We start from the raw sequence: 26,517 nt of genomic DNA, 5'->3' as shown, positions 1-26,517 counted from the left end.
TATACGAGCTAAGAGCAGAAAAACGTATTTTATAAATTTTACACCTGTAAAATCTTTTAAAAAAACACTTGGAACTTGTATTTCTACTTACTTTCGAGGAAATACCACCGTTTTCTGAAGGTAAGAGTCTTTTTTTATACATTTATTAGTAATAAAAACATTTAAGGCGAGCTAAGCCTTGGTCTTGTAAAACACGGCAGATTACGCTCTCTTTTCTCTATGTGCAAATCTACATTATGGCCATGACCAAGGCTTAGCTCGCCTTAAATGTTTTTATTACTAATAAATGTATAAAAAAAGACTTACCTTCAGAAAACGGTGGTATTTCCTCGAAAGTAAGTAGAAATACAAGTTCCAAGTGTTTTATAAAAGGTTTTTCTGCTCTTAGCTCGTATAAAATGGAGTAATGGCATCTCCGAAGGTTTGACTTATTATGCCCTATAGGGGGTTAACATAGAGTGCCACTACTCATCCCTTAATTTAGTTTCGAAAGTTCCCGATAGATGGCGTTTTATACGGCTACCCCCAGAAAATAGCGGCTGTCTGCTCGTTGCCCCTTCGGCGTCGACCTCCCATTGAATTGTGTATCTACCCTTTTAATATATCTATGGTTACAACACATGCTTCGAGTGACTTTTGGGGGCGGACATTGGTAAAACAGCCGTATTTATCGGACGCGTCTAACTTCGGAATGACCAAACTTGTACAACCTGATAGTACCATAGAATGGCAACCAATATGGCTGACAATGCCGCCAGCGGCAGAAACTTGTCGCGAAATGGTTAAAAGTGGGTGCCTTAAAGGTTTACATGGCAAATGCAAATGTGTCAAAGCAAATTTACCTTGCACCGCACTTCGAAAATGTGGCGGGTGTGAAAAATAATTTTAAGAACACGATAAATTAAAAAGCAATACTATATTCAAATAGAGCTACTAAAAAGTGTTAAAACTAAAATTGTGTGCGTTCTCTATATTTAAATAATTCCATTGCTTTAAAAAATATTATATCCTTTAAGACTGCACAAATTGCGTATGTTTTCGCTTTACAGACGGCCCCCGTGGAAATGCCCTTAGCGAGTCCCGGCTGGACGTATTTCGCTTTGCAACGAAGTTTAGGGAGCTTCATAAATTTCAGAATTCAAATATATGTGTCGTTAGGGGACTTTTGAAAGCTTGTCACAAATGTCACAGGTGAGCTAGAGGTGGACTCTAATCTTGAATTAATTAGAAATGCCTTTATTTATCACTGTGCAATGTTTCATGCTTTCTTCACAAAGTGCATGATTTTCTGCTAATTCTCCAGACTATAATATATATCAGGTTTCGACTAATATATATCAGACTATATATATCTCGACTAATATATATCAGATTTCGACTAATATATATCAGATTTCGACTAATATATATCAGATTTCGACTAATATATATCAGATTTCGACTAATATATATCAGATTTCGACTAATATATATCAGATTTCGACTAATATATATCAGATTTCGACTAATATATATCAGATTTCGACTAATATATATCAGATTTCGACTAATATATATCAGATTTCGACTAATATATATCGATTTCGACTAATATATATCAGATTTCGACTAATATATATTCGATTTCGACTAATATATATCAGATTTCAACTAATATATATCAGATTTCGACTAATATATACCAGTAATTTGGACGAATTTTGTCCGGTTTGGCGCCCCATACTGAACGACTCTCTCTGCGCTTCTGAAGCCGAAGGTCTTTGTAGAGTAAATTCTGTACAGTCAACAATGAGTCTTAAGCCTGGATATTTTTTTTTAATTTTCTTTGATGTTAGCTCGTTCGCTCTTTCTTTAGAAGCCCATATTGGTAATTGTGGAACACGATTAAAAAGAAACAATATCCAAGTGTTTATGATTCTAGAAACATAGCCTTGAGACAGGTTGTACAAATCAGCTAGGAACTGTTCCTCTATTCCTCGCCTCAGCCTTACTAGCGTCATAAAGAACTCTTCCATCGTATTCAGTTTTCTCACTTTACCCGGTTTCACCAATTCAAAAAACTCTTTATCACGGTTGTCAGTAGTTTGAGAAGCATCTTGTCCAACATAATTGAGTTTAGAACATTCTGGCAGTAAAAGTTGGTAAAATGACCAAAACGCATCATAAGAACCAAATCCCGTGTAGTATTTTATTGATTTATCACTATTAATAAACTTCGTTACTGTAAACTTCTCTTTACTACGCAATAACAATAACTCCAGTTCATTTCTTAGGAGTTTTTGTTTACGTGGTGTATATGGTGTATAAGTGGATTTCAATGATATTCCACTACTTGCGGTTGATGATGACACTGGTGAAATAACAGCTGCACCAACTTGGGGTTGAACTTCCGGAGTTGGTAGTGGTTCTTCAGGATGATTAGGATAGGTACGCAATTGATTAAGTTCCTCTGGATCAACATGTAATGCTCCCATTTCTTCCAACAACTGTGTTCTATCTTCTGGACTCATATGTCCAAATGCTTCTTTAGGAACTGTTTGGCTATCAGTAGGGGAATGCGGCATTGCATCCAAAACTTTTGTATTTTCAAATATTGATGGAATTGCGAATGGCTTGAGACGTTTACATTGAGAACCAATAGTTGGAAAATAGTCTGTCTGTAGAAAGTGTTTGGAGCAAATTCGTGAACTATTCAGGTCTAGTGGTTTAGTTCCTACCCCAGCTGCTATAGCGCCTAACCATTTCTGTCTCATAACTTTATCTCGAGGGTAGGCGTGGTAAGAAAGGTAACTTTGACTGTTTCTACAGGCTTCTATGATACAACGGTTGTTAATCTTGGACATTTTGACTAATCTTGAGTTACAACTACTATATTTAAACTAAATCTTACGAATTGTACATTATATAATGCAGTTTCTGCAAACTGTGGCAATATACTACACTGTGACAACTCAACTGTCAATATTGAGCCAAGGCTTAACGTGTTAACTTGCTTTTTTCCTGTTTTTAAAGGCGAAAGTTTATTTTCAGTCATTTGAAATCGTTTTTAATCGTGAAAAATACCTTAAAGCAGACATTTCAAAGATGTTTTCTCTTCTAGGACGAAATAATCACGCGTAAAACTCGTTTACCGACGATTTTTGCCCGCTAACTCGTAAAAACAAGCAGAAATGTAAAAAAGAATTTCTTTCCGTTTTTGGCGCCCTCTGATTGGCTATGGTCAGTTAATAGTTCGAAAATTCGCCACTAGCCTAGTGGCGCTGATCAGGAATAAGGCTAATTCTAGGCCTATAGGCTACACGTGGCGCAGTCATCAACTTTGACCCCAAGTTCACGTGATACCAAATTAGGTTAAGGTTTTAGGCATAATTGTTTTAAATAATTATGAAAAAAATACGGAGCTAATATTGTATAGGCTAACCTGGTAGTAGTCGGTCAGTAACCGTGTTCTCTTGATCCTTATCGGAAACTGGTGTCTGCGCCAGTCCGGAATCAACCCCACCATCCGGGGTTTGAACCTGGGTCACTTCGAATTTACCCGCGTTTTCCATCGTGATCGGTTCTCAATCGATAATAAAAAAAACAACTTTGGCAATAGTTATTCGCGTTTTTTTCCCGCGAAACTTTTCAAACTTAACAACGGAGTTTTAGTTCGATAAAATAGTCTTCTTCAATGTCCAACGAAGATAAAGTTTTTTCTTTAATTTATATACAATAACAACAAATTACGTCGGCGCGAATCGTTAAGCCTAATTCAGGGTTCACGCACGTTGTTAGGAATGAGTGGCCGCCGAGGCGGTTCGTAAACTGCCGCGGCGTTACGCGTCCTCGTCGATTGAAGCGAATGGTACAGCTCGGGAAACTCGCGGCGCATTGCGCGAGAGAGAGTATTGTAGGGTGAAAAAAAAATTAACCGCCGTTAGAAAGCTCTCGTAGAGCCGCCGCTCAGGCCGACGATTTTTCGCAGCCGCTAAGCCTAACGTAACCCTAACACCCTACGCGACTGTTTTTCTCTTTTTCGTATTATATAAACTAGGGACGATTAAGAGTCTCGGATTCTTTATCTAGATTCGCACGGTTTAGAGTTAAGGGAAGCCCAAGTACGAGGGGCCAGGAGTTTTTGTCCACAAAAATCGGAAAGCGAAGCCGTCCCGACGTAACCGAAACTGCGGTGCTGCTGAGGAATAAGAGCGCGCCGAGGTTGTCGCGCTCTGCCGGGAAGAGGAACGCGAAGGGAATCGATGGGATAAAATTCTTTCCCGCCTTCCTCCAGCCCCCCCCTCTATACGTATCCCTGTTGCCAAGCAAAGCCAAACGGTCGCGTGCGCGCGCATCCTAAATATACAGTGTGTATGGAACGAAAGCCTGATTTTTATTTCACAAATAAATCTAATGCAGCTAGCTTTTTGATTATAAATATTTGAATTAGATTAAAACCAAGGCTTAGCTCATACAGGTAAACATCAGAAGCAACATGATTTAAAGAAGTAAACGCAACTTACTCAATGAAAAAAAATTAAAGAAAATGGTTCAAAAGCTATAGCGTTCACCGTGAACTTAGTGTTTTAAAAACTCCCTGGAATTTTGCAGTGATCTTTCTATACGGAAATCTAGGTTAGTGGTATCGTAAAAACGCGGTTTCTTCTGCCTCTCTCTTGCTCTCTTCTTTAAGATCTTCAAGCTCAATGTGGGGTTAGAGAATCTATTTTTATGTTTTTATATCTCAGCAAATTTTGGAGTGGGTGATAAAAAGAAATATTTTACGTTCACGAGCCACTATACTGTGATGAAATAATATATTTTTTTCTTACCCATGCATGGGTTGTTGCTTGCTTAAACCAAAGAGCTACTAGGATAGCTTGAATTATAATTTTGTTGATTTGAATTAGGGTAAGAGCTTTATGGGTCTCTTTTGAAGTTAGTGGTTAAAATGTCATAAACTTCCCCAAGTCCTCAATTGAATCTTATACCGATATTCTTTACTTCAAAAATAAATAAATAAATAAATTTTAATTATTCATTAAATAATCCAATAAAACCAATCTTTTTAATTGCAATTTTACGAAAATACCGAGTAAATTCTAATTATTGCACCCAAATCAAGTGTCTTTCTATGAAAACCCATATAAATTTACTTCGTTTAAATGAGATTCCTTAAGATTGGTTTTCTAAACCTAGATACAACTAAACTAACGATTTAATCCAATAAAAAACTAATAAAATTGGTAAAGGTTACGTTTCGGAGAGAATCCAGGGATTTTACTGGTATTAGAACATTTCCGGGAAGACACTAGCTTAACCAATAAAGGTTAAAAGAAACGAAAAAAGGTCAAAAGTTCAATATACTATTACATATCCCGTTCCGTCCGTCATCTGATATTACAAGATGCTAAATTTAATCTATCCTTGTTAAAATGGTTAATAGCGGCAAAGCTATAACGTATATATTGTCTTTGCCCATTTTTAAAAATCGAGTCAGTTTCCACCGTATTAACTATGTCAAATCGAATTGTTCTAAAATCGCATCTCATTTATCTTATAATGAAATTCCAATTTCACGGTTCTCAGAATTTGTATCTTTCTTTCGATTTATGGGCAAATCAAATTCGGGTTAAGCTTAGAGCCAGCTACCAACGAAAGAAAAGCAAAAAATGCCCCTTGGCCATCTTATTTTATTTTTGTTCAAAATAAAATGGTCCTACATGCTTACAACTGTCTTTCTATTTGAAATGTAAATTTTAAAAGAAACTAAAAAATAATAAAAATATTCACAGCACGACCCAACCCAACTATAGGTTACTCAACTCTAGTTGAGTCAAAATGTTGTATCGTCAGATAAGCCACCTAGACCTTAGTAACAATTCAGTCACTCAAACCAAGAAGTTATATCAGTATCTCTGAGATACTGATATAACTTCTTGCTCAAACTTAAGGATGCTAAGTTTTCAAAATAAGCATTGTGTATTACAACTATTCCTAAAATTATCTTTTAAACAAAGATTCGAGGCTGATCCAAGAATCGACTTGGTTCCGAGATTAGCGCGCATCTTTTATTAAGTACTTCCTGTTTTCTTTAACCAAGTTATCTAACTAAAGTCAATTCCCCTTCGAAATTTCAACAACCACTACGTCCCTAACTTCCTTCCTGGCTCGAATTTTCCTTGCAACTATAGGAACGCATACATCTACTAGAAATCGTTGTGTACCCTGCATTTACCTCACGAATAATCTATCTCGTTACTCGTTGAACCTCGCGCACGCGCGCTCTACCTCGCGTTGCTATCAGCCAATGAAATCGCAGTTAAAAAGACGCCATCAGATCAGAATTTTGAGGAGTTCTCAAGCCCGGTATACCTACAATACCCGCTTAAAAAGGAACTAACATGGGGAGATACGGTACCACAATTATTCCAAGTAGGTATTATGTATTCCAGTTGGAACAAAACGAATTTCAGAGAATAGGAAACTGCGAACGAAAAAGGGGACGTTGCAGCGTATCTTCTGTACTGATGAAGCTTCTTTTTGGCGGGGGGAAAAAGGGGGGGAAGAAAACTGAAGATAGTCGATAACTGTAGCAGAAGCTAAGAAGAATCACCATCCCCATTGGTTCGTTTGGAACCTATAGAAGCTGGCAGAAGCAAACTCGTAAAGAAAGGAAAAGGAAAGGAAATAAAATAAAATAAAAAAAGGCTTAGGAATAAAATTTACTTAGCAGCCGATTACGGGGGAAGCTGCACATTCGATTACGAGGCCTGCAGTGGAAACATTTTGGAGCCATCAAAAAAATACCCCCTAGCAAATCTTAAAACCTGGGGACTCCGCCGGAAGGATATAACCCAGACCAGACCAACTTTGGCAATTTAGACAATACAATGATAAGAGAACTGTTACTGTCTTTAGGCCTTGGCTATTGTATTGTTAGGCTTAATCATTCAGGGTACTAAATGGCGCTTTTATGTGGCACGGAATAACACATAAAACCAAATAACATTAACCAAAAAGTTACAGATGAAACAGTAAAGTGTTTGGTCAGAAATAAACTGTTGTAACAGCGCGGATGTCGGATGAAGAAAAGACAAAAAAAAAAGAGCAGACGACACTAAGCCTAATCTACTGAATGAGTTCTGACTAAAACTATCAAATTGAAGAAAGTATTTATATAGAAAAAGACAGTATGCAGTTTGCTCTTCTGGTTCATCAGTGATGGAAAATTGGTCCAATTACGCATATCCTTAACCACACAATACGTATGCGACGTAAGTACTAAAAGCGAACGAGTTGACTTAAACAAATACCTACGAAATCTCCAACCTCAATTATAATTACAATCTCAATCAAATATTTGTGGAATACACTCCTATGTTGACTGGACTCGAACAGATTTATACGTTTCTATCTCTCTAAGCCTAAACCGGAAGCCAGAATCCGAAATTAGCATCGCATCCTTGCTACGACCTCCGATAGAGTTAAGTCTTCCCTGATTAATACGCGAGGTAGAAGTATAATAAACCGAAGATATCATAATAGGCCTAATTCTCCTTAATCTTTATATCTGAGACTATGTTTACTTGAAACTCCAAGCCCAAAAACTGAACATAGTAAATTTTAAATAAATAAGTAAATGCTTCAGTTTAATTTACCTTCGCGGTTTAAGTTGACAATATTGATCAGTTAAAGACGACTGACTAACTTTGAAAATTCAGAAATTCTCGACCATGGCATGGTCCAGTAGAGCGCTCGTTACTCGGGAAAGCTTTGGGGGGCTTTGCATTACATATTCGCGCGCTTCCAATTACACATTTCGCTATCAGTTACCAATCGAAACCGGCGTTGTCCAATTCACACACTCGAACACGTTTAAGGAAAATTATCAAGAGCTCTAATCGCTACCGAGCTGTGACATACAAGGCGCAAAGTTTTCAACAAATGTTTGACAGCGAAAGGGGTGTATAATACGCGTCAAACTTCCGAAATTTAATAACAACACCAATTAAAAGCATATAATCCGCGTATCATTTTACACAGTCGTTGCTACCGTGTTGGTATTGAGAAATACATAAAGCTACAAGGAATAGTAATTAAAGCTTACCATTAATTGTTGAACTAAATCTCCGGCTCAACCTCCGAATCATATCGCCGACGTGCACGCTATCACAAACGATACTTGTAAATACCAACACTTTTTAATATAAAATACTTGTGGAAGTTTTAGAGGAAACTTTATAGGGTCATAAGCACCACTTAGGCCTAAAAATCTACGCACTTTATTATCGGGTACACCGAGGAAACACGCGAATTATAACGATGAGTTTCCAGACCCGAGTGTCTCTATATGACAACGTTAAACCAGAAATTTCCGCTCACAAACACTTCAAGGGTGTGGTTTAAAGTTCAAAATATGCTGGGTGACTAAAAATAGGGGTGATTTTTTCCTTTTTTTTAATAGAGGACATCTTATCTTTACTTAAAAATATGTGAATGTAGACGTATTATGTCTAGTCTGCCACGTTTTTATTAGTCTTTCTTACGTGTTTTTCCGGGGGTGAAAAAACTTTGTTATTGTTAATACAAACACCATGGTGTGTTATTCTTTCAAGTGTTATTGAAAGAAACCTTACGTTTTTTTATCAGTTTAATTCAGTTCGGTTGAAATAACACGAACCTTCCCACCACCAATCATGCACGAGAAAGGGAAGAATATATTTATGAATTCGGTTCAGTTCATATAAAAATATAAGTAGAAATAAGATGAACTTTCGATGATCAAATAATTTTTCTCGCGAAGTTTGGAGCCTAATATATTTATGAGTTCAGTTCAATTCAATTCCGTTCATATAAACAATATAAGTAGAAAAACATGAACCTTTGATGATTCAGAATTTAAGATAATTTTTTCGCGCGAAACACGGCCTAATATATTTACGAGTTCAGTTCAATTCTTTTCATACAAATCGATAACCTTAATAACACCTCCATAACGGTAAACAAAATAAAGTTTTTCCAAGTTTCTTCCGGCGTAAGGAACCACGACGTGCATTAAAACCTTTACCCTTTGATTGCCTTTTCTTTGAAGACTCATTAAGAACAGAAAGAAAAAAAGCATTAAAAGACTTTGTAATTTGGAACTAGTATCATTAAGCCTAGTTTCCCATGCACCGTTAATCGTAAAACGTCAGTAGAAAATTCACGCTTATAGCGATTTCGGTCTAGAAACGAAGTCGTCGATCGAAATAGGTTGGAATCGGTTCCACTTTAATTAAAAAACCTGGCTCTAATTAGGGCTAGCTTTTCCAAAAGTCAGGAGTCCCTTAAGCGATATACATTAACGACAACCAGATAAGCTCCCCTTTAATAAAGCACATTTAAAGTGACTTTTCAAATACCCTAAAACGTTTTTTTGCCCATAAAATGTTTTAGATAAAAATTAAAAATAATCATTTTGGGTGTAAACTAAACTAATATAACGATAATTAAAACATCGCTTTAAAGTTATAGATAGATTAATTACTAAAATAAATACCTATTTTTATTAGATGTGAGATATTTTGCATAAATTATGAAATCACTCTAAAACAGTATCCCTTGTTGCAAACAAAATGGAGATAGATGTTACATTTTCGACTCAACATGAACCCCTTAACCTTAATTCATTTACAGACTTATCATAAACACCCTGTAGATACTTCAGTCTTCAACCTAAAACATTAAGAAAGAACTTGAGAAAACTTTAACCATGACCTCAGCCCCTAAAAGAATACTACAGAAAACGATCAACGTTGCCCTAGAAAAAAAACCTCCACGTTCATATAAACATACAACACACACAAAATCCATATGCTCCCATAGCTATAGAACCTTCTCTTTTCAAACGTGCTTACTGTAAGGCTTAGCTAGGCAAAGAAAAAAGAGGTTAGTAGCGTAACCAGCTCTAAATGAGGCTATAGGAGAGAGTGAGTGAGATTCTCGCGTGCTGGAATTTGGATTGTAGTGCCCGGAATAAGTTTCCTTTAGCTATTCATAGGAGCAGCTCGTGGCGGGAAATTGCTCGTGCACGCTATAGTCTAGAAGACTAGGCCTAGCTGCCTGCTTGCTTCCTATAAGGGACTCGTGACAATGCATTGTTGCTGCTTATATAGCGCGCATCTCCTTTAGGAAGACCAAAGTCAAAGATCAAAGATATATACATATATATACGAAAAATATATGTCATTTATCAATTATTCTCTTTTAAGGAGACCGATGCAGGGTGCAGCACAGGCCCATTCACGAAATGTAAGATAAACAACGGAACAAGAGAAAGGGTTAAGCCTTGATAGTTAAAGATCAAAGATAAAATAATGAACTTCTAGCGCTGTGTATGATTAGGTTCAGATATAGCGATCAAAACCTTTATCTTGCGATAACTGCACCCAAAGGAAGTTGCATCTTTATTCAGAGCGAGTGGACGTTAAATATACAGGGTGTTTCTGATAAAACTGTAACTAAATTAAGGGGTTGGTGTATTAATGTTCTTTGGAAAATCGATTTTGAGTCGAAAATACAACTTCTATCTCCATTTTGTCACTGTTTTCGAGTTATGATTTTCAAGAGTGTATTAATTAAATTAGAAACGTAAATACTAATTGAGCATTGATTACGCATTTCAGTTTCTCTTTAAAAATACCGTATCAATTATTTCAGCGGTATACTTATACTCCAGTAACAGCTTTTGCCTTGCAGCTGTTAGTTACTAGATTAAAAAAAACTTTCCTGCAACGTGAAAAACAATATAATTTCTAAGCCTCGGTTAGACCTGACCCTAAGCCTAAGCCTAATTAATCATCAATTAAATAACTATTAGAACAACGAATTAAATTAAATTTCTACACATAATAGACGACTTATAAACCAATTAAATATGGCGCTAGGAAATAAAAGCATACGCAAAACCCATCCACGCAAGGGAGGGTGCATGTAGTTGGTTGAAAGTGATAAGAAGCGTAAATACATTGGAGCTTATACACCACATATATAGTTAATTAAAAGGAAGCTTTCAGATTGGGTGAAATCGCAATTAAGCTTCTAGGAAGGATGCCACACACGGAAAAGCCAGACAAAAACACAGACTCATCAATTAGGACGCCTGACAAGGAATAAGAAAACAAGATAAACAACGCAACTATGATGACCGCGGAGTCTGAATACGATGCTTAATGGATTGGACTGCACCCTAATACATTTTAGAATTAAGGCCCTTCGGTAAATTATAAATACGCCTAAATTAATTGTCAAAATATAAAGAATTAAACAAATAAATATTACCCGACTATTTTAATTTTTACCTATTAATTAACTAAATATCACTGACATATCTAGTAGCCATTGCAATGTTTCACTTCAACCAAAGAACATTCTGTTAAATTTTTAAAGTTTCAAAAGTCAAAACAAAACAGAACAGAATATTCAGAGAAAATTTTATTTTTTAAATATTTCTGAATCTCTTTGCGAAATAGAAATTTCTCCGGATCTTTTTATATTAAAATCCTCCACTTTCCTTTTCGAGTGAACTTCATTCAACACAAAGCGAATTTACATTTAAATTAAAAACCAATTAAGTTTCGTATATACGACCTCATTAAACCTACGGAACGGTGCGTGTATACTACAAGATTAATCTCGAGAGACTTAATACTCTCACCAATATTATTGTTTACTAGACGGAACTAAGAAACAAAAGCAGCTGGATGGCTAGTTCTGTCGCCTGTCGCGAGAGAGTGAGAGAGAGAGAGAGAACGAGAGAGAGCGCGAGAGAGAAAAGATAAGCAAACACACTAAAAATAGTTTTTCCGAGGTGGTTGATGAAACTCCCCTATACTTCATCCTCACAACACTCTAGAACAGGCAGTAATAACAAAGACATTCCCCTTAAGCCTTTGTCTTCGGTGACAGGTGACTTTTGACAAGAAGGTGGTAAGAAACCGGGGTGGTTCGAACCCCCCTTTAATTAGGACGATAATCATTTTTTGCCGCTTCCCCCAAAGAGCCGGAGATTCAACGCTAACAATGACAAGTTACGAAATGAACTACCGGGACAATCTGTCAAAGCTTTTCACGCTCTACAGTTAAGCCTTGGCCCATCCATACCCATAAGAAAAAGAAAACAAGACGGCCCAAGGGCTCGTAATAGTAGCCATATCGTACGAGTGAATAGCTCCTCTATACCCTACCCTAACGAGTGGATAACCCCTCTATACCTTACCCTAATGAGTGAATAGCGCTATCTTTTTCAATGCTAAAATGATTTACCGTGCATAAAATCAGAGTGAATAGCCCCTCGATTCCCTACTCTAAACAGTGATTAAATTATAACCGTATAAATTTACTTATGCTGTAATTCTAATATTCCGGCGAATCGAAGAACAGATAGTTTTTAGTGATAATCCCCTCGATGAGTTTACAACAGACTTATGCCGATGCACACTTATCGCATCTTATAAATTTCTGACAAAGACTTATGCCCAGAAACTTTTGAAAGAGAAAGTTTAGTTATAGTGATTACGCATTTTAGTGATTATCCCCTCGAATTACCTTTAGCAATGCTAAAATGATCAGACGCATAACGCCCATTTAACACTATGTTAGCTCTATCTAAACCCACATTTGAATTAACCGCCAAAACGTTCCAGTCAAACATAACATAGATGACGATAGCTACCGAACGAGAACGAAACACATGAGGAGCGAGGTAGGAAACGGGGAAAATCGTTATCTATTTAATTAGCACATACATAAAAAAATATATATATAAAAACCCCAAACATACAAATTCATAAGTATCCGACCCCACAGATAAAAATTCAAAAGTTTCCGACCCCACAGATTAAGAGGTACCCCACCCCACATCACCCCGACATTTTAGAGATAAGAATAAATAATAAAAAACTCGAGGTTTTTATCAAGTCTCTATGGTTGAGTGGGTAGAGTGTTTGTCTTCTACACCAGCGGCCCGGGTTCGAAACCCGGGTCTGACCTGAAAAATTTAATTAAAATTAAATCTCTAACCGAGCCCAGTAACCCCTATGGGTGGGTTGTGGTAATATAACGTTCCTTTTAAGCTAAAATCTGACGATAACGAAGCGACAACCCCGGCCACTACTACTACTACTACTACTACGACAGCTCGGGTCAAACTAAGAGCCTATCGTATACTACGATATGGCTAAAAAACGGGCTTTCCTCGTAAGGGAGTAGTTGTATTGATGGAAAAATAAACACAGGCGTATACAGGTTTGACCAGGAGACAGCAGGTGTGATTGGCCAAAGCATTTTCGATTCCTTCACTTAGGAAGACCCAAAAAAATCGTTTTTGGTCGAGTGAAGTTTTGTGATGTCGATTCCTTTTTATATAACAGGTGAAAAAGACAATAAAAAATAGGTAAAGGTTTAGACAGGTGTCAACCGTAATTAGGCAGGTTTTTAAACTTTACTTTTGGGAAAACTAAACTAACCTTTTGGAAAAGAAATGTCTGTCTAACGAGGTAGGGGGGGATGCCGCAAGCTTTAAATTAATTAGGCTTAGAAACCCGAGATTATTCCTTAGAACCCTTCACACTAAAAATGTTTAATAAGTCCTGATAAAACTAAAGAAAAATGGTTAACTCAGTAAAAGTAAGTTAGGCAGCGTAGCCGGAAGCTAATAGAGACTAGAGAGAGGAAAACTTATATCATCTCTATCTCTAGCTGCGTATGCATTGGAAAGTTTTACAGCAAAGGCTTAGCTATAGGGCATTATACAAGGAATTTTTATAAGCAACGTAAAAGGCTTCGGATGAAGAGGATTATTCCTTTTGGGCAAGTACAAGGGAGTCCGCACCAGGGAGGGATAGGCGTCGGTCCAATTCAATTAGAATATAAATTCGGGAAAGCCCAACGGGCGGCAAAAACGATGCCATAAATAAAACAGGCGTTTTATCTTCTTATGGGATTACTACGTTAACGTTAACGGTGGAGAGATATGGAAATATTCCGACAAGAGTTTGTTGTAAGCACGGTTTTTTAAATGCCAAACTCCTAAATACAAAGAGGTATTAGGGACTTTCAAATCTCTTAACCATAGTTAAGCTCTTATTGTATAATAAGACTTTAATATATGCGTATAACTTTGAATATTAGGAATATATTTATATAGTTTAATGAGGGTAATTAAAATTTGGAATTAATTACTACGAGTTTTAATTGAATACATTAACTTTTGAAGGGTTTTCCAATTAACGATCAGTAAATTTAATTAGGTCTATATATACATATTCAAGCGGACAAAATTCCCTATATTAATATAATGGAATTTTCAAAAACTAAAACTTAATATTTGGACTTCAAATAATAATATATTTCTGCGTAGAAAAACGAAAACCAAAAGTCCATGGTTGCCCAAAGCCCCCCAAAATTATGCTAAACTCTAAACAGCTTGTCTAGCTCGAAAGTCGCGGTGGATTTACGGAAGGCTAAAATAGATTAACAACAACATCTGAAAGTGAAAAGGTAGTATCGCCTACCTTTAAACAATACAAAACATACCAGGTATTCGCTATTAAACCTAGTACCTAAAACGTCTAATATTATTCACTTTCCCCAACAACGCAACGCTGATTCCTAAAACCCAAGGCATATATTATTCTACAGGGCCGGTAGGCCCTTGTAGATATGACATGACACCCTTCCGTAATGTTAAAGAAAAAGTCACACCTTTTAGGGTTAGCGTCCCATAGAAAAAGCATTAAAAAATTTTCGTTTTTTTAACGAAATGGTCATAGGCCATACGGAAAAAGTATAGCGAAGTTAGTTTTCGGAATACTTCTAAATTAACAAGCATTTATTAAACGGGAAACTTACGGGTTTCGATTTTTAATTAATGAATTCTAATTTTTGTAATTTAACTAATTAAGGTAGTAAGTCAAAAAATTACTTTTGGGTCAGATGTCAGCCTAACCTTATAGCGCGCTTAAACCTATTTTCTTCATTTCGTTCTCGTTGACAACTAGAAGGTCCTAGGTTTGTGGGTGCTAACAAGTTACGTTGACTAATTGTAAATGTTGGCTTTCTTGCTGATTTTCCTAATTTCTTAGCAGTAGACTCCAGCAAATTACTTTTGTATTTCGTCCGAGCTTGAGCACCTTTATATGTATTTTCTAATTAACTGTAGCACCCTTAATAAGAAATACGTCGTTATCAGGTCGAATTTTCGTCTAGAAAAGTAATTCAGGTAAATAATTACAGTTAATAGAGGTTTTTATATCATTTAAAGTAAGCTTTTCGACGTTCTTTACGGCCAAGGCTTAAGTTGTATTTTAGTTACTCTATGTTATATAGTGTTTATAGTGTCTTTCCTTTTAAAGATTATTAGAAAGCTAATTTCCAGCTCTGTTTGGAATTACAAAATACGTAGTCTGCTTCGATTCATGCTACAAATCCCAACCCTAGGGCCAAGGTTTTACTTAATACTGTATCTATGACAGTAAAAATGGCATATATATCCAAATTATTATGGTTTAGAAATCAACGGTAGTGTTTTCACCCTGTGAAGAATTCGACTTCAAAATATTACAGGAAAGATGACAAAATTTCCAATTTGTTTTCCCTTCGGCAGTTAAAAGAGTGGTGTTAATGTTAGCGCTGTTAAGTCAACATTCTCATTTGAGGACTGGTATAAACGGTTTCATTATTTGTTAATCTCACTAAAATGCTACTAATTGTCAATGTGTGTGGTATAATTCCTGAAACTAAACCAATGTAGAGGACCAGATTATTCGTTAAAACAATTTTGATCCTATTGAATCAGTCATACAGTGATGTTACGTTATCATTTTATAAACTACTTGTTACTAACAGTGGATTGTTTAATTCATAAGAAACAGTTGTGCTGGTTAATCCAGGAGGACAGTGTCGTTATATAATTTAATTAGTCAAATAATTTTCATGTTTACAACCCAGATTCTCTCAACCTAACCACGTTAGAAACGGAGGGTTACGTTGTTTTCTATTTCCACAGTCCACATTGCCGTTTGTTTATTGGTTTAAATTGCTATGAATTGTAAAGGTATTTGATTTAATTACTGATATTAAAGCTAAACTATAGAATAACATCATTCATTAACATATTGTATAGATAATCTTTATGTTACCACAAACCTAGCTCAGGATATGATAAAAATTTAACGCAATTTGTTGGAAATAATCAAAAACTCCTCTAAACATTAGAGTTAAGGTGAATTATTTTTTAAAAGACATTTTATAAGCTTAATGAGCACTGACGACAAGTTAATTTCAACGTAATTAACTGTAATTAAGGTAAAATTAAACTAAAATATACATTTTTTTGGATGAAAACTCAGATAACTCTTAAATGATGTTCTTGATTAAGATTGTATCTACCCAAGCCGTTGGTAAAGCCCCACACATAAGCTAATTTAAATTATCTCCAAAGTACCTTAATAGGCGCGAAATTCAAAACTTTAGGGTAAAATGAGAATCTAAAACTCCACTAAAAATTGCAATTAAGGTGAAGTATACATTTAAACTCATTTTATAACACTAAATGTATAGTGCCAAAACAGTCCTACGTTAATTAAACATAATTAACGTGAAATTAAACCAAAATATACATTTTTTGGATAAAGGCTCAAATAACTTTTAAATAACTCTTTAATTTTGATTAAAACTACCCGAGCCATTGGTAAAGTCGAATATTTTCTATTTGACACTTAAGTTAATTTAAACTATTTTAAAGTACAATAATTGCCGCGAAATTCAAAAGTTTTGGGTTAAAAAATGAATTTGCGGAAAAAATATTAAACTGCACTAAACATTGCAATTAGGGTAAAAAATTCAAATAAATTTTAAGCTTAATCCACTCTCACGAGAACCACGCTCAAATTAAGATTAAAACATCACAAGTTTTTCGTACAGCCACAGTAGTTTCCTATTTCACTTTCAAATTAATTTAAATGATCGTTAAAATACATCAGAAGCGCATACATTAAAATTTTAGGGTGATTGCAATTAAAGTTAATATTTTATTGAAACTTGTTTTATAAACGAAATCCACGCTAGATAAACAAGATAAGCCGTTAAATTAAACTTAAGTATAATTAATGTGAAATTAGCCCAAAACACGAATGTTTTGGGTAAATTCATAGATACCTTATAATTAAACTAACAAATTAAAATTAAAACTACACTTATCTTTCACCCAGCCTCCATTTTCCTGTTGAATTCTTACGATTAATTAAATTGTCATTTAAAAGCATTTTTCCCATTTTTAAAAGAGAGCCATTGAAAAGGCGCGATATTTAAAAGTTTTGGGGCAAAATAGTGATTGTTCCGCAAGAGTCAAACAGGCACTCCTCTAAAGTTTGCAATTTAGGAGAATTTCTTATTCAAACTCGTATAATAAACTGCAATAACACTAATAAAAGAAGATAAGCCGTTAATTTCAACTTAATAACCATATTTAACGTGAAATTAATCGAAAACAACAGGTTTTTTGGGTAACTATAGATAACCTTTAACTGAAATAAGAAAATAAGATTAAACTACGCGAGTTCTTTCAGCCTAAACGTTTTCCTATTTAACACTAAAATTAATTACATTATCACTATAATGCATTTAATAGGCTCCAAATACAAAATTTTAGGGTTAGGAATGTGTCAAAATGTAACTTTTCCATTTAAATTTTAATATATCATTAACATAGTTCGTAAAATCACCAGCAACAATTTAATCTGGCAACATTCAATGCTGTTGGTCTGATCTCGACAATACTGTATGTGTATACAGTGTTACGAAACAAATATTTTTCTTCCATATTTCAAATACCGTCGTTTTTAAACTTCTTTCATAAATAATGTACAACCATAAGTCTATTATGTAAGGTCCCCATAATAGACTTATGGTACAACATTATATGGATATCAAAATCAATGTTATTGGATATAAGTTAAATGTAATTAACGATAATTAAGTACTTCTTTAAGCAATTAGAAATAGATCAACCCCAAATGTTTGACGGTAAAGCAAAAATAAAATTATTCAAATTTTAATTACATTAAGACTGAAGTGACAGATATTATAAAAAAACGTCTTGGTTTGGACCAAGGCCGAAAAAACAAACGATATGTGTGAGGTTTATCATTTGACTGAAGTTTCAGATATTGCAATTGTTTTAGTTATTTTTATCCATTTAATCCTTAATCAGTATTAAATTCAATCAACTGATTTTACTGTTAATCGATCCATTCCCTCTAAATTAATTGAAAAAATTACATATCTACGCTTTTTCAAGAACAATTACATTTTCCGAAAACATTTTATCATGAAATTAATTATTTTGAAGGGATTTCGTGTCGATGATTACTAACTTGAAAGCACATTGACGGTCATAGTTTTAATTAAGGCTGGCTTGACAAATTTTGAAGTTTGCAGCAAAAAAGTTTAAATCTGTAGTAAGTTTCTGAGAAGACTGATGTTCAAGAAATTATGATAAATAACTTATTTTGCTCAAACTTATTTATAAACTAATGTCGTCCTCATAAGACAAAGCATCAACGTTTATCGTGTGTGGTTTCTTTGAGTAGGTGGCACTCTGTAGCACACAAAAAATTTATTATTTTATTTTAATGTATGCGCTTTTGATGTAACTCCCCCCCCCCCATTCCTTCATATTCCCAATATATACAGTTTTACGATCACCAGTGGTTCCAGTGTATGGGTCATCTGAGCCGTCGCAACACACTCAGCCAATATTATCATATAGTTCGAGACCTTTTCACATTAGTGAACGGTACATGACTCTCCGGACTTGCCCGCCAACATTAATAACCTAAAACTATAAAACATTCGTGTACATGAATGATTACGGTTGTGGCCTGACACTCGCTAGCGCCTGAAGGACCGATAACTCAGTGTAATCGGTGTACATTTGTAAGTGAGTGGACCATTTTGGAAATTACATACAGATAATTAAAACACAGGGGTGATACCACCATTGAGGTCTTCTCTCTCTCTTGCCTAGAAGCACCGCTATAGGCAGTGAGATTTGACTAGCCTCTTGCCTGTAGTGAACTTTGGCACAGTCTGGCGGTGACCCTTGGTGTGAGGGAGAATACCCCAATGGTGGCCTCGCCCCTGTGTGTTTTCCGAAATGGTCTTTATGCGTACTAAAAGGATTACACGTAATACGTAACCGGTGTACAATAGCGCCAACAATGTAGAAAGGGGTGGTGACGTTTCAAATGAAGACTGAATCATGACCAAGAAATTCTAAAGCACGGAGAGGGAAATTGCAGTGCAATCATTTCTTCATAGAGGCGACAATAGAAATGTAGCATTTCGTTATACGAAATTAAATGTATAAATTAGTGCAACACCCTTGTTTGGAATCCACTATTAAATATTTACATTTTCCTTTCGAATTATGTCAAAGTTCACCTGCTCTTTTAAGAAAGTCAGTAGAATATTTCAAATATTCTATATTGACACCTCAATACGTACTCCCTTCAAAATAATTAATTTCATGATAAAATGTTTTCGGAAAATGTAATTGTTCTTGAAAAAGCGTAGATATGTAATTTTTTCAATTAATTTAGAGGGAATGGATCGATTAACAGTAAAATCAGTTGATTGAATTTAATACTGATTAAGGATTAAATGGATAAAAATAACTAAAACAATTGCAATATCTGAAACTTCAGTCAAATGATAAACCTCACACATATCGTTTGTTTTTTCGGCCTTGGTCCAAACCAAGACGTTTTTTTATAATATTATCTAAGACATTCAACGTCTTACAATGTTAGAATTTGGAAGCAAGCGGCCGTCGCCAGCGGTGTATGGTATGGTGGCTTCAAAAATTTGCAAAGGACTTTAAAATTCGTCCAAAATAAAATTCGCAAATTTTACGCCTGCTGGTAGTAGTGGAATAGACCGTTCCAGTAATTACTTGAAGTGAAACCAACGCGCGTCGGCGGGAGGCCATCCTTTTACGTTAGTTCCCTCTCCCTTCAAGATATAACGCCAGACAGAGGCCTAGCCGACTAGTGATCCAGCCTGCAGCTGGCTCGGTGAGAGGGGAAATAAAATAAGAAATTGACTCCCCCCCGTCTCTGCGGTGTTTGCTTCTCTTCTGGAATTACTGGAATGGTCCTATACACGGCGAGAGAAGATTTGAGGGAGTTTAGAATATCCTCAAACCATGGTGGTATAGGATAACGCCATTGCAAATTCGGGAGAGAACAGGCAGGTATAGGTGGTGGAAGGCGTATATTTATGGGGAGAAATTGCTTTAATTAGCGTGAGCGAAATTCAAGTCCTCTTCAATTAATTTTAAAGGGGGTGGAAAATGAAACTCATTCTATGCCTAAAGCTCTACGATTTGACAAAAGCCCAAAAGGAACCGAGCTCGCTTCGGTAAATCCCCGTATCAAAGTTTTAAGACTTAAGAGATCAGAAGAATTATGGGTACTAAGGTTAATTATAAGATCTAACTTTTTAAAAGAAGGGGGGACGCAGTGTCGTCTGCTTGATTAAGACTAAACATTGATTGGTCGGTATATGGACAACAAAGACGTTAGACACGGCTTGAAAGTTACCAGTCCATTACCAAATTTGGATGGTCCGTATTCACATACATACGATAAATCATATAAAGATATTCAATAAGTTTCCTTAAAAATAATAAAAAAAGTTTTTCTTGGAAATATAAATTAAAAAAAAAAAACGGTTTAAAATTTTAAAATATTTTTTTTTTTACTTTCATTCATTTTAATCGTGAAAGCTTCTTCTACCACCATTCATTGGAAATTCTTTTGTGTCCTGGCTCAACTTGGGTAGAGCGATAAAGCTTTTACGTAACCTGTCTTATCAACCCGATATTCTTATAAAAGGCTTATTTCATCCACTCTCTCCTCTTCCTGAGATTAGAATATTTTGTGGTCAATTCAACAATAACTCATATTTGACATGGAAACGCGAACGCCTACGGGTAAAGCAACGTTACAATTATTATCTAACCGTATAAAACTTACTCGCCAATAGACCTAAAGTTAAACCTAGCAGCTGCATGTTGTTAGTTTTATACCATTGTAATAGTGTAGAGGAATGAAACCTTAATAAAGAGTAACAAAATTATTTTTGTACAGTTTTTCCAATTTCAATTCGCCTTGCATTTCTTTTTTTTTTTTTAAGATATTCAACCATTCTGCTTTATTATAAAGATACTTTCTTGATATTTTGTGGAAACTTCAGATTTCTCTTTGATTCTTTTTTTTTTGGTATAAGAAAAGAGCAAGAAGTCAAAGGAAAGCTACATGGGAAAGATATGGAGTTATCCCTGTCTGATTTTCAAAGAAAGAATAGCTTCTTCCTCGCCCTTTTCTTATCAGTTTCGTTTGAAATTATGGTCCTATAAGTCTTATATTCCAAAGAATAGAGATGTATTTTTTTAAGCCTTTTTTATCGTATAAAACAGTAAATTTTGCACGGTTGGGATTTTTAAAAGTATGTTGCAAAATATATCTAAGCAACATCAATGAAATCTTTGATTCAGGAGTGCACATGTTTGCAAGGCAAAATTTGAACTTTTCTGATTTTTTAGGCTTAATTTTCGATATTTGAATTTTTAGGCCTAAGTTTCGATATTTGAATTTTTAGGCCTAAGTTTCAATATTTGAATTTTTAGGCGTAAGTTTCAATATTTGAATTTCTAGGCCTAAGTTTCAATATTTGAATTTAGGCTTAAGTTTCTCTTCAGAAATTTGAATGTACGCTTTTACTAAGGCTTAACAACGTAACTCTTATAGAACAACATTGTTTAACCTAACCTACTTATGCCTAAAAACACAAACAACTATCGTAAAATTCGGTTTTATAACATAAAACATACATAACCCTATAATGTACAAACAAGGCTTAGCAGAACAAAGTATACTGAAAAACGACCTATACGGCTTTAGTTTTTTTTTACCCTGGTGAATTATTAAACTCAAGTATAAACAGGCATAGCATCGCATCGCATCTCTTCAGAAACATAAAATATTTAAAACTAAAGATGCATCCTGTTTTCCGTATATAGTCTTTTAGATAAATAACACTTTACAGCGTTGCGTTAGGGTTAAGCGAGCAAACTTTGTACGTCGAATATACGCATCAGTCAGAGGAGGAAAATAACTATAATTTTAGCCATGTTTGAAAAATGGACGACCTCTCATAAACTATGATGGAAAACGTCTTCTTTCTCTGGGGTGGGGTAAGCTGTTCGATTTGAAAGCGTTATTGAATACAAAGTTGATCTCTGAACACTAAAGGTTTACCAAACATTCCCCCCTAAACATATCTCCTCCATTCATCGTTACAAATCGAACTTAACAGAGGTGTGTTAGTCTTTAATCGTTAACAAGTGAGTTTGAATGATGCTTCAATAGCTAGAAACGAGCGAAATGTTAGAAAAGGAAAGAAGAAAAAAAAAAACCCTGGCGTAACGAGGTCGCGCAAGCACCACCAATATCTTGGAACGTTTCCATAGGATGTTCCGGGATGCTCTGGAGCGCTCTGGTGCAGTTTAAAGCGACTCCAAGGAGTCCAAAAAGGAAAATGAAAGCGGGGAAGAGAGAAAGCTGCATTCACGTTTTAGCCTAGTTTCTCTCTCTCTCTCCCTCCCTTTCTCACTCTCTCCTCTCTCTCTCTCTAAAGGTTTCCTCCAGTCGAGTTGAAAACGAGGGTGGTGCGTTCGCCCTAGCTCCTTCCCTGCAGTAAAGTGGTGCGGATCGAGGATAATGGCGTACACACCGAATCGATGGTGACCCCTTTGGAGACGTTATATACGCCGAAAAGCGGGTTAAGGCCTTATACTCCAGCTCTTTAGCAAACGAATTACCAAAAACCTAAAGCGCGAGTAACTTAGCGAAGTCGACCATCAAAAATCCAAGCTGAACACATACATATCGTCATAAACGATCGACTTATGTACAGTGGTGGTTAATTGAAGATAGGGTGGTAAAAACATTACAAATTCCGGCTAGATATTTTGAACAAAGCACATTGATAGTAAACACCTTAAGTTTCTGGGAAAATACATCCTATAGGGTATACATTCTGAAGAAAGCACATTGTTTTGCTTTGATAGTAAACACCTCACATTTCCAGGAAAATACTCTGCATGAAAGGAATATGTATTTTTTGGATTTTTCGTGCCATAACCTACTCAAAAGAGGCGGGAAAAATACTCAAGAAAAGGGCGCCAAAAAGGGATATAGGTATATAACAACCCTTTCAACAGGACAGTGACTTCAAAGTAAAAAAAGTATAAGAATACAGGAACCAATGAGATGTCGAACCGGAAAAAAATACAACCTAAAAATCCGACTAATGTAGATTCCGTGTCGGGCTAAGGTCCGGGAAAAAAAAACGCGGGAAAGACTCAAATAACAAGACATTCTGGCTGCTGTTTATTCTAGTGAATAGTAGTACAAAAGTAAAAAAGAAGAGAATCCGTAGCCACCAAAAGAGAGTTTGAACGTGATGAGGAACGCCAAAAACCCAACCAAGTCTTGGTACAAAATTGGATAAATCAAGTTTAAATTTGTCCCCATGCAACCCAGCGACGTTTTAGAATAATTTAGGCTTAAAAGGGTTGAGGGGTGCGGAACCTTTTCCTGGCTTTTGAAGTGTGGCCGCATTATAATACCACAGTATGAGCGAGGCGACGAATATGGTAATATTGTTAAAAGTTCCTTTTTTTTCTTTTCTTTACGCTGGAGATGTCTACATCGCGGAGCTACGAAGTATTTTAGGAATTTAATACGAATCCCTTCTCGAGCGAGGCTTTTGTTCCCACGAGTGTTGGAATTCTTTGTATAATTCGTTGGTACGGCGGTATATTATTAAAGACAGGATGAGATGAAAATAACCATATAAGAAAATAAAATAGACAAGGATCGTGCCGGGGTATTCCAAATATTTCAATATCTGAATCCTTAATTAAATTAGACGGAAATTAATTGTTACGCTAATTAATTCTTTTCTGGTGTATTAAAAATAAATTTGCTGTTAAGCCTAGCTGCTTGAATTTTAACTAGAAAAGATTTATTTTTTACTAAGCCTAATGCTGTTTGAATCCGCTAAGCCTAATGCTGTTTGAATCCGCTAAGCCTAATGCTGTTTGAATCCGCTAAGCCTAATGCTGTTTGAATTCGCTAAGCCTAATGCTGTTTGAATTCGCTAAGCCTAATGCTGTTTGAATTCGCTAAGCCTAATGCTGTTTGAATTCGCTAAGCCTAATGCTGTTTGAATCCGCTAAGCCTAATGCTGTTTGAATTCGCTAAGCCTATTACTGTTTGAATTCTCTAAGCTTAATATTGTTTGAATTCACTAAGACTAATATTGTTTGAATTCTCTAAGCTTAATATTGTTTGAATTCACTAAGACTAATATTGTTTGAATTCACTAAGACTAATATTGTTTGAATTCACTAAGACTAATATTGTTTGAATTCACTAAGACTAATATTGTTTGAATTCACTAATCCTAATATTGTTTGAATTCACTAATCCTAATACTGTTTGAATTCACTAATCCTAATACTGTTTGAATTCACTAATCCTAATACTGTTTGAATTCACTAAGCCTACTATTATTTGAATTCACTAGGCCTAATACTGTTTGAATTCACTAAGCCTAATATTATTTGAATTCACTAAGCCTAATATTATTTGAATTCACTAGGCCTATAATACTGTTTGAATTCAGCATAGGCCTAATATTGTTTGAATTCAGTAGGCCTAATATTGTTTGAATTGTAGTTAAGCCTAAATCTTTCTTTTGTAGTTCATATTTTGTACTTCAAGGCAAGAAGCCTAATTTCCCATTTCGATTCCTAGAAACCTAAGCCTATTTCAAATAAGAAAAAATATTACTAACTAAAATCCAAATTCGCATACAAACATTAAAAAAAAATCAAGTCAAAGAAAAGAAAATCCTTTCCGAAGCACGCATCAAATTACTCAATTTTTTAGCTGAACGAGCGTCTGATGACGATAATAATACAGCGCATACGTCAAATAAAAAAAAACAGTGAAAATAATCGCCTGAAGATAAATTTCTTCTTCATTTACTTCGAAACATTATTTTTTAATTCCTTTTTTTACTGTTTTTCCCTCCGGCGTTCATCACTGAATTCGATCAATGATTTTTCATCTCATTCTCATCTCTAGAACCATAAGTTCATGTTCCATAAGTTTGTCACTGGTTACTGAGAGAGCTTGTCATGAAGTGAACGAGGTAGGTCATAGATTCTGGTAAAGCGACGCCTGGTGAGACGCTGTCAAAGGCTTTGTAATGCAGACAAAATAGGAAGATGGAATTCCTGAAAAATTAACCGAGTGTAGCCATTCAATTCTCGCTTTCGTCGTTCTCGAACTAGCTCGAGCTGTAAGTCTCCAGCATTAAGAACTTGTATAGTTAGCTTCATACTTATGAGTAGTATAGAGCCGCACTTCCTACCTCCGTAGGTGTAGAATGTAGAGTGTAGGTGTAGAATTTCAAGGTCACCCTCTGCCACGCCCACCTGGAAAACTCGCGCGCGCCCCCTGGCGCGCCCCCTGGCGCGCCCCCTCGCGGGAAAACTCGCGCGCGCCCCCTGGCGGCTGCGCCCCCTCGCGGGAAAACTCGCGCGCCCCCTCGCGGGAAAACATTGCGCGGGAATCTGGCAGTCCTGTCTACAACTGTATCTGTGACGTCATTGGCGGGAAAATCTACAACTGTATCTATGACGTCATTGGCGGGAAAACACCGTGCGCCGCCTATTGGGAAACTCCTCCCTTCTACAACTGTATCTGTGACGTCATTTGAAGAATTGTATTTGTGACGTCATTGATAAGAGACGAGAATGGATAGCTTTAAACGTACATTGCCAAGGGTTAATGTCTGTTGGAAGTTGCGCAATCCATTGTAATTTTTAGTTTGACTCAAAATTTCAACCTTTTTTCAAGGAGTTTATTTTGATTATGGTATTGTTTTTAATGGTAATTAAAAGGTCCACGTAAAAGCGTAATTAATATATAAGAAAATCATCTTAGACGTAATAGTAGAAAGCGTAATTAACCTCTGAAAATCAAAGTGTTACTGGTGTGTTAGCGTCTATTTGTAAGCCTTGGTTAAATTCTGCCTATAATAATCCAACAATTGTGACGTCATTCGAAGAGTTGTTGTATCGCGTAACGTATATTAAGGGGTGGCGGTAGTATAGACGAGAATGGAATCTTTAAACGTGCATTGCCAAGGCTTAAATCTTCTACAATTGTAACTGTGACGTCATTGATAAGAGATGATACGGGTGTAGAGTTATACTTACAAAAGGAACAAAGATTTGTCAGCCCAAATGGAATCAAATACCAGTACTTAGTTTCAAAATACAATCACAGAAAAGTAAGCGTGTGTAAATACTCACCTTTTAAATCTGGCATATTCAAAGCAATTCACGTCTAATTT

General features: G+C 35.8%; 2 protein-coding genes and 2 long non-coding RNA genes across 10 annotated transcripts in view; 1 reads left to right on the top strand and 3 right to left on the bottom strand.

Moving 5' to 3' along the window:
* kcc (solute carrier family 12 member kcc) overlaps positions 1-26,517 on the bottom strand; it is a 173,277-nt gene that overhangs the window by 40,401 nt on the left and 106,359 nt on the right. The window contains exon 1 of one of the 5 annotated variants that reach the window (XM_089838147.1): positions 8,090-8,298. The exons of 3 other annotated variants lie outside the window; for them this stretch is intronic. In XM_089838147.1, coding sequence (XP_089694273.1) covers positions 8,090-8,132 — 43 coding nt within the window. In that variant the 5' untranslated portion in view covers positions 8,133-8,298. Of the gene's footprint in view, positions 1-3,421; positions 4,122-8,089; positions 8,299-26,517 lie in introns of those variants that run through there. One more of the 5 variants, XM_089838146.1, reaches the window with a different exon arrangement.
* LOC149677143 (uncharacterized) lies at positions 1,661-3,275 on the bottom strand. The gene is made up of 3 exons (XM_089838511.1): positions 3,064-3,275; positions 1,724-3,000; positions 1,661-1,671 (listed from the first exon to the last, which is right to left on the bottom strand). Exons 2-3 carry the CDS (start codon positions 2,841-2,843, stop codon positions 1,661-1,663), a joined length of 1,131 nt encoding a protein of 376 aa, XP_089694637.1. The 5' UTR covers positions 2,844-3,000; positions 3,064-3,275.
* LOC149677142 (uncharacterized) lies at positions 15,088-15,356 on the bottom strand. Its single transcript, XR_016366578.1, has 2 exons — positions 15,254-15,356; positions 15,088-15,185 (listed from the first exon to the last, which is right to left on the bottom strand). It is a non-coding gene; the product is annotated as an uncharacterized LOC149677142 (long non-coding RNA).
* On the top strand, positions 15,106-19,448 carry LOC149677141 (uncharacterized). 3 transcript variants are annotated; one of them, XR_016366577.1, is made up of 3 exons: positions 15,115-15,241; positions 15,398-15,466; positions 15,532-19,448. It is a non-coding gene; the product is annotated as an uncharacterized LOC149677141 (long non-coding RNA). The 3 variants fall into 3 exon arrangements; XR_016366576.1 differs by having other exon boundaries at positions 15,122-15,241; positions 15,375-15,466; XR_016366575.1 differs by lacking the exon at positions 15,398-15,466 and having other exon boundaries at positions 15,106-15,241.

This window comes from Phalangium opilio, unplaced genomic scaffold (assembly GCF_054372755.1).
Source record: "Phalangium opilio isolate 3A_F unplaced genomic scaffold, DU_Popi_V2 ptg000045l_1, whole genome shotgun sequence".
Classification (NCBI taxonomy): Eukaryota; Metazoa; Arthropoda; class Arachnida; order Opiliones; family Phalangiidae; genus Phalangium; species Phalangium opilio.
The sequence above is the reverse complement of the archived record's forward strand: the minus strand, read 5'-3'. Positions and strand labels throughout refer to the sequence as shown.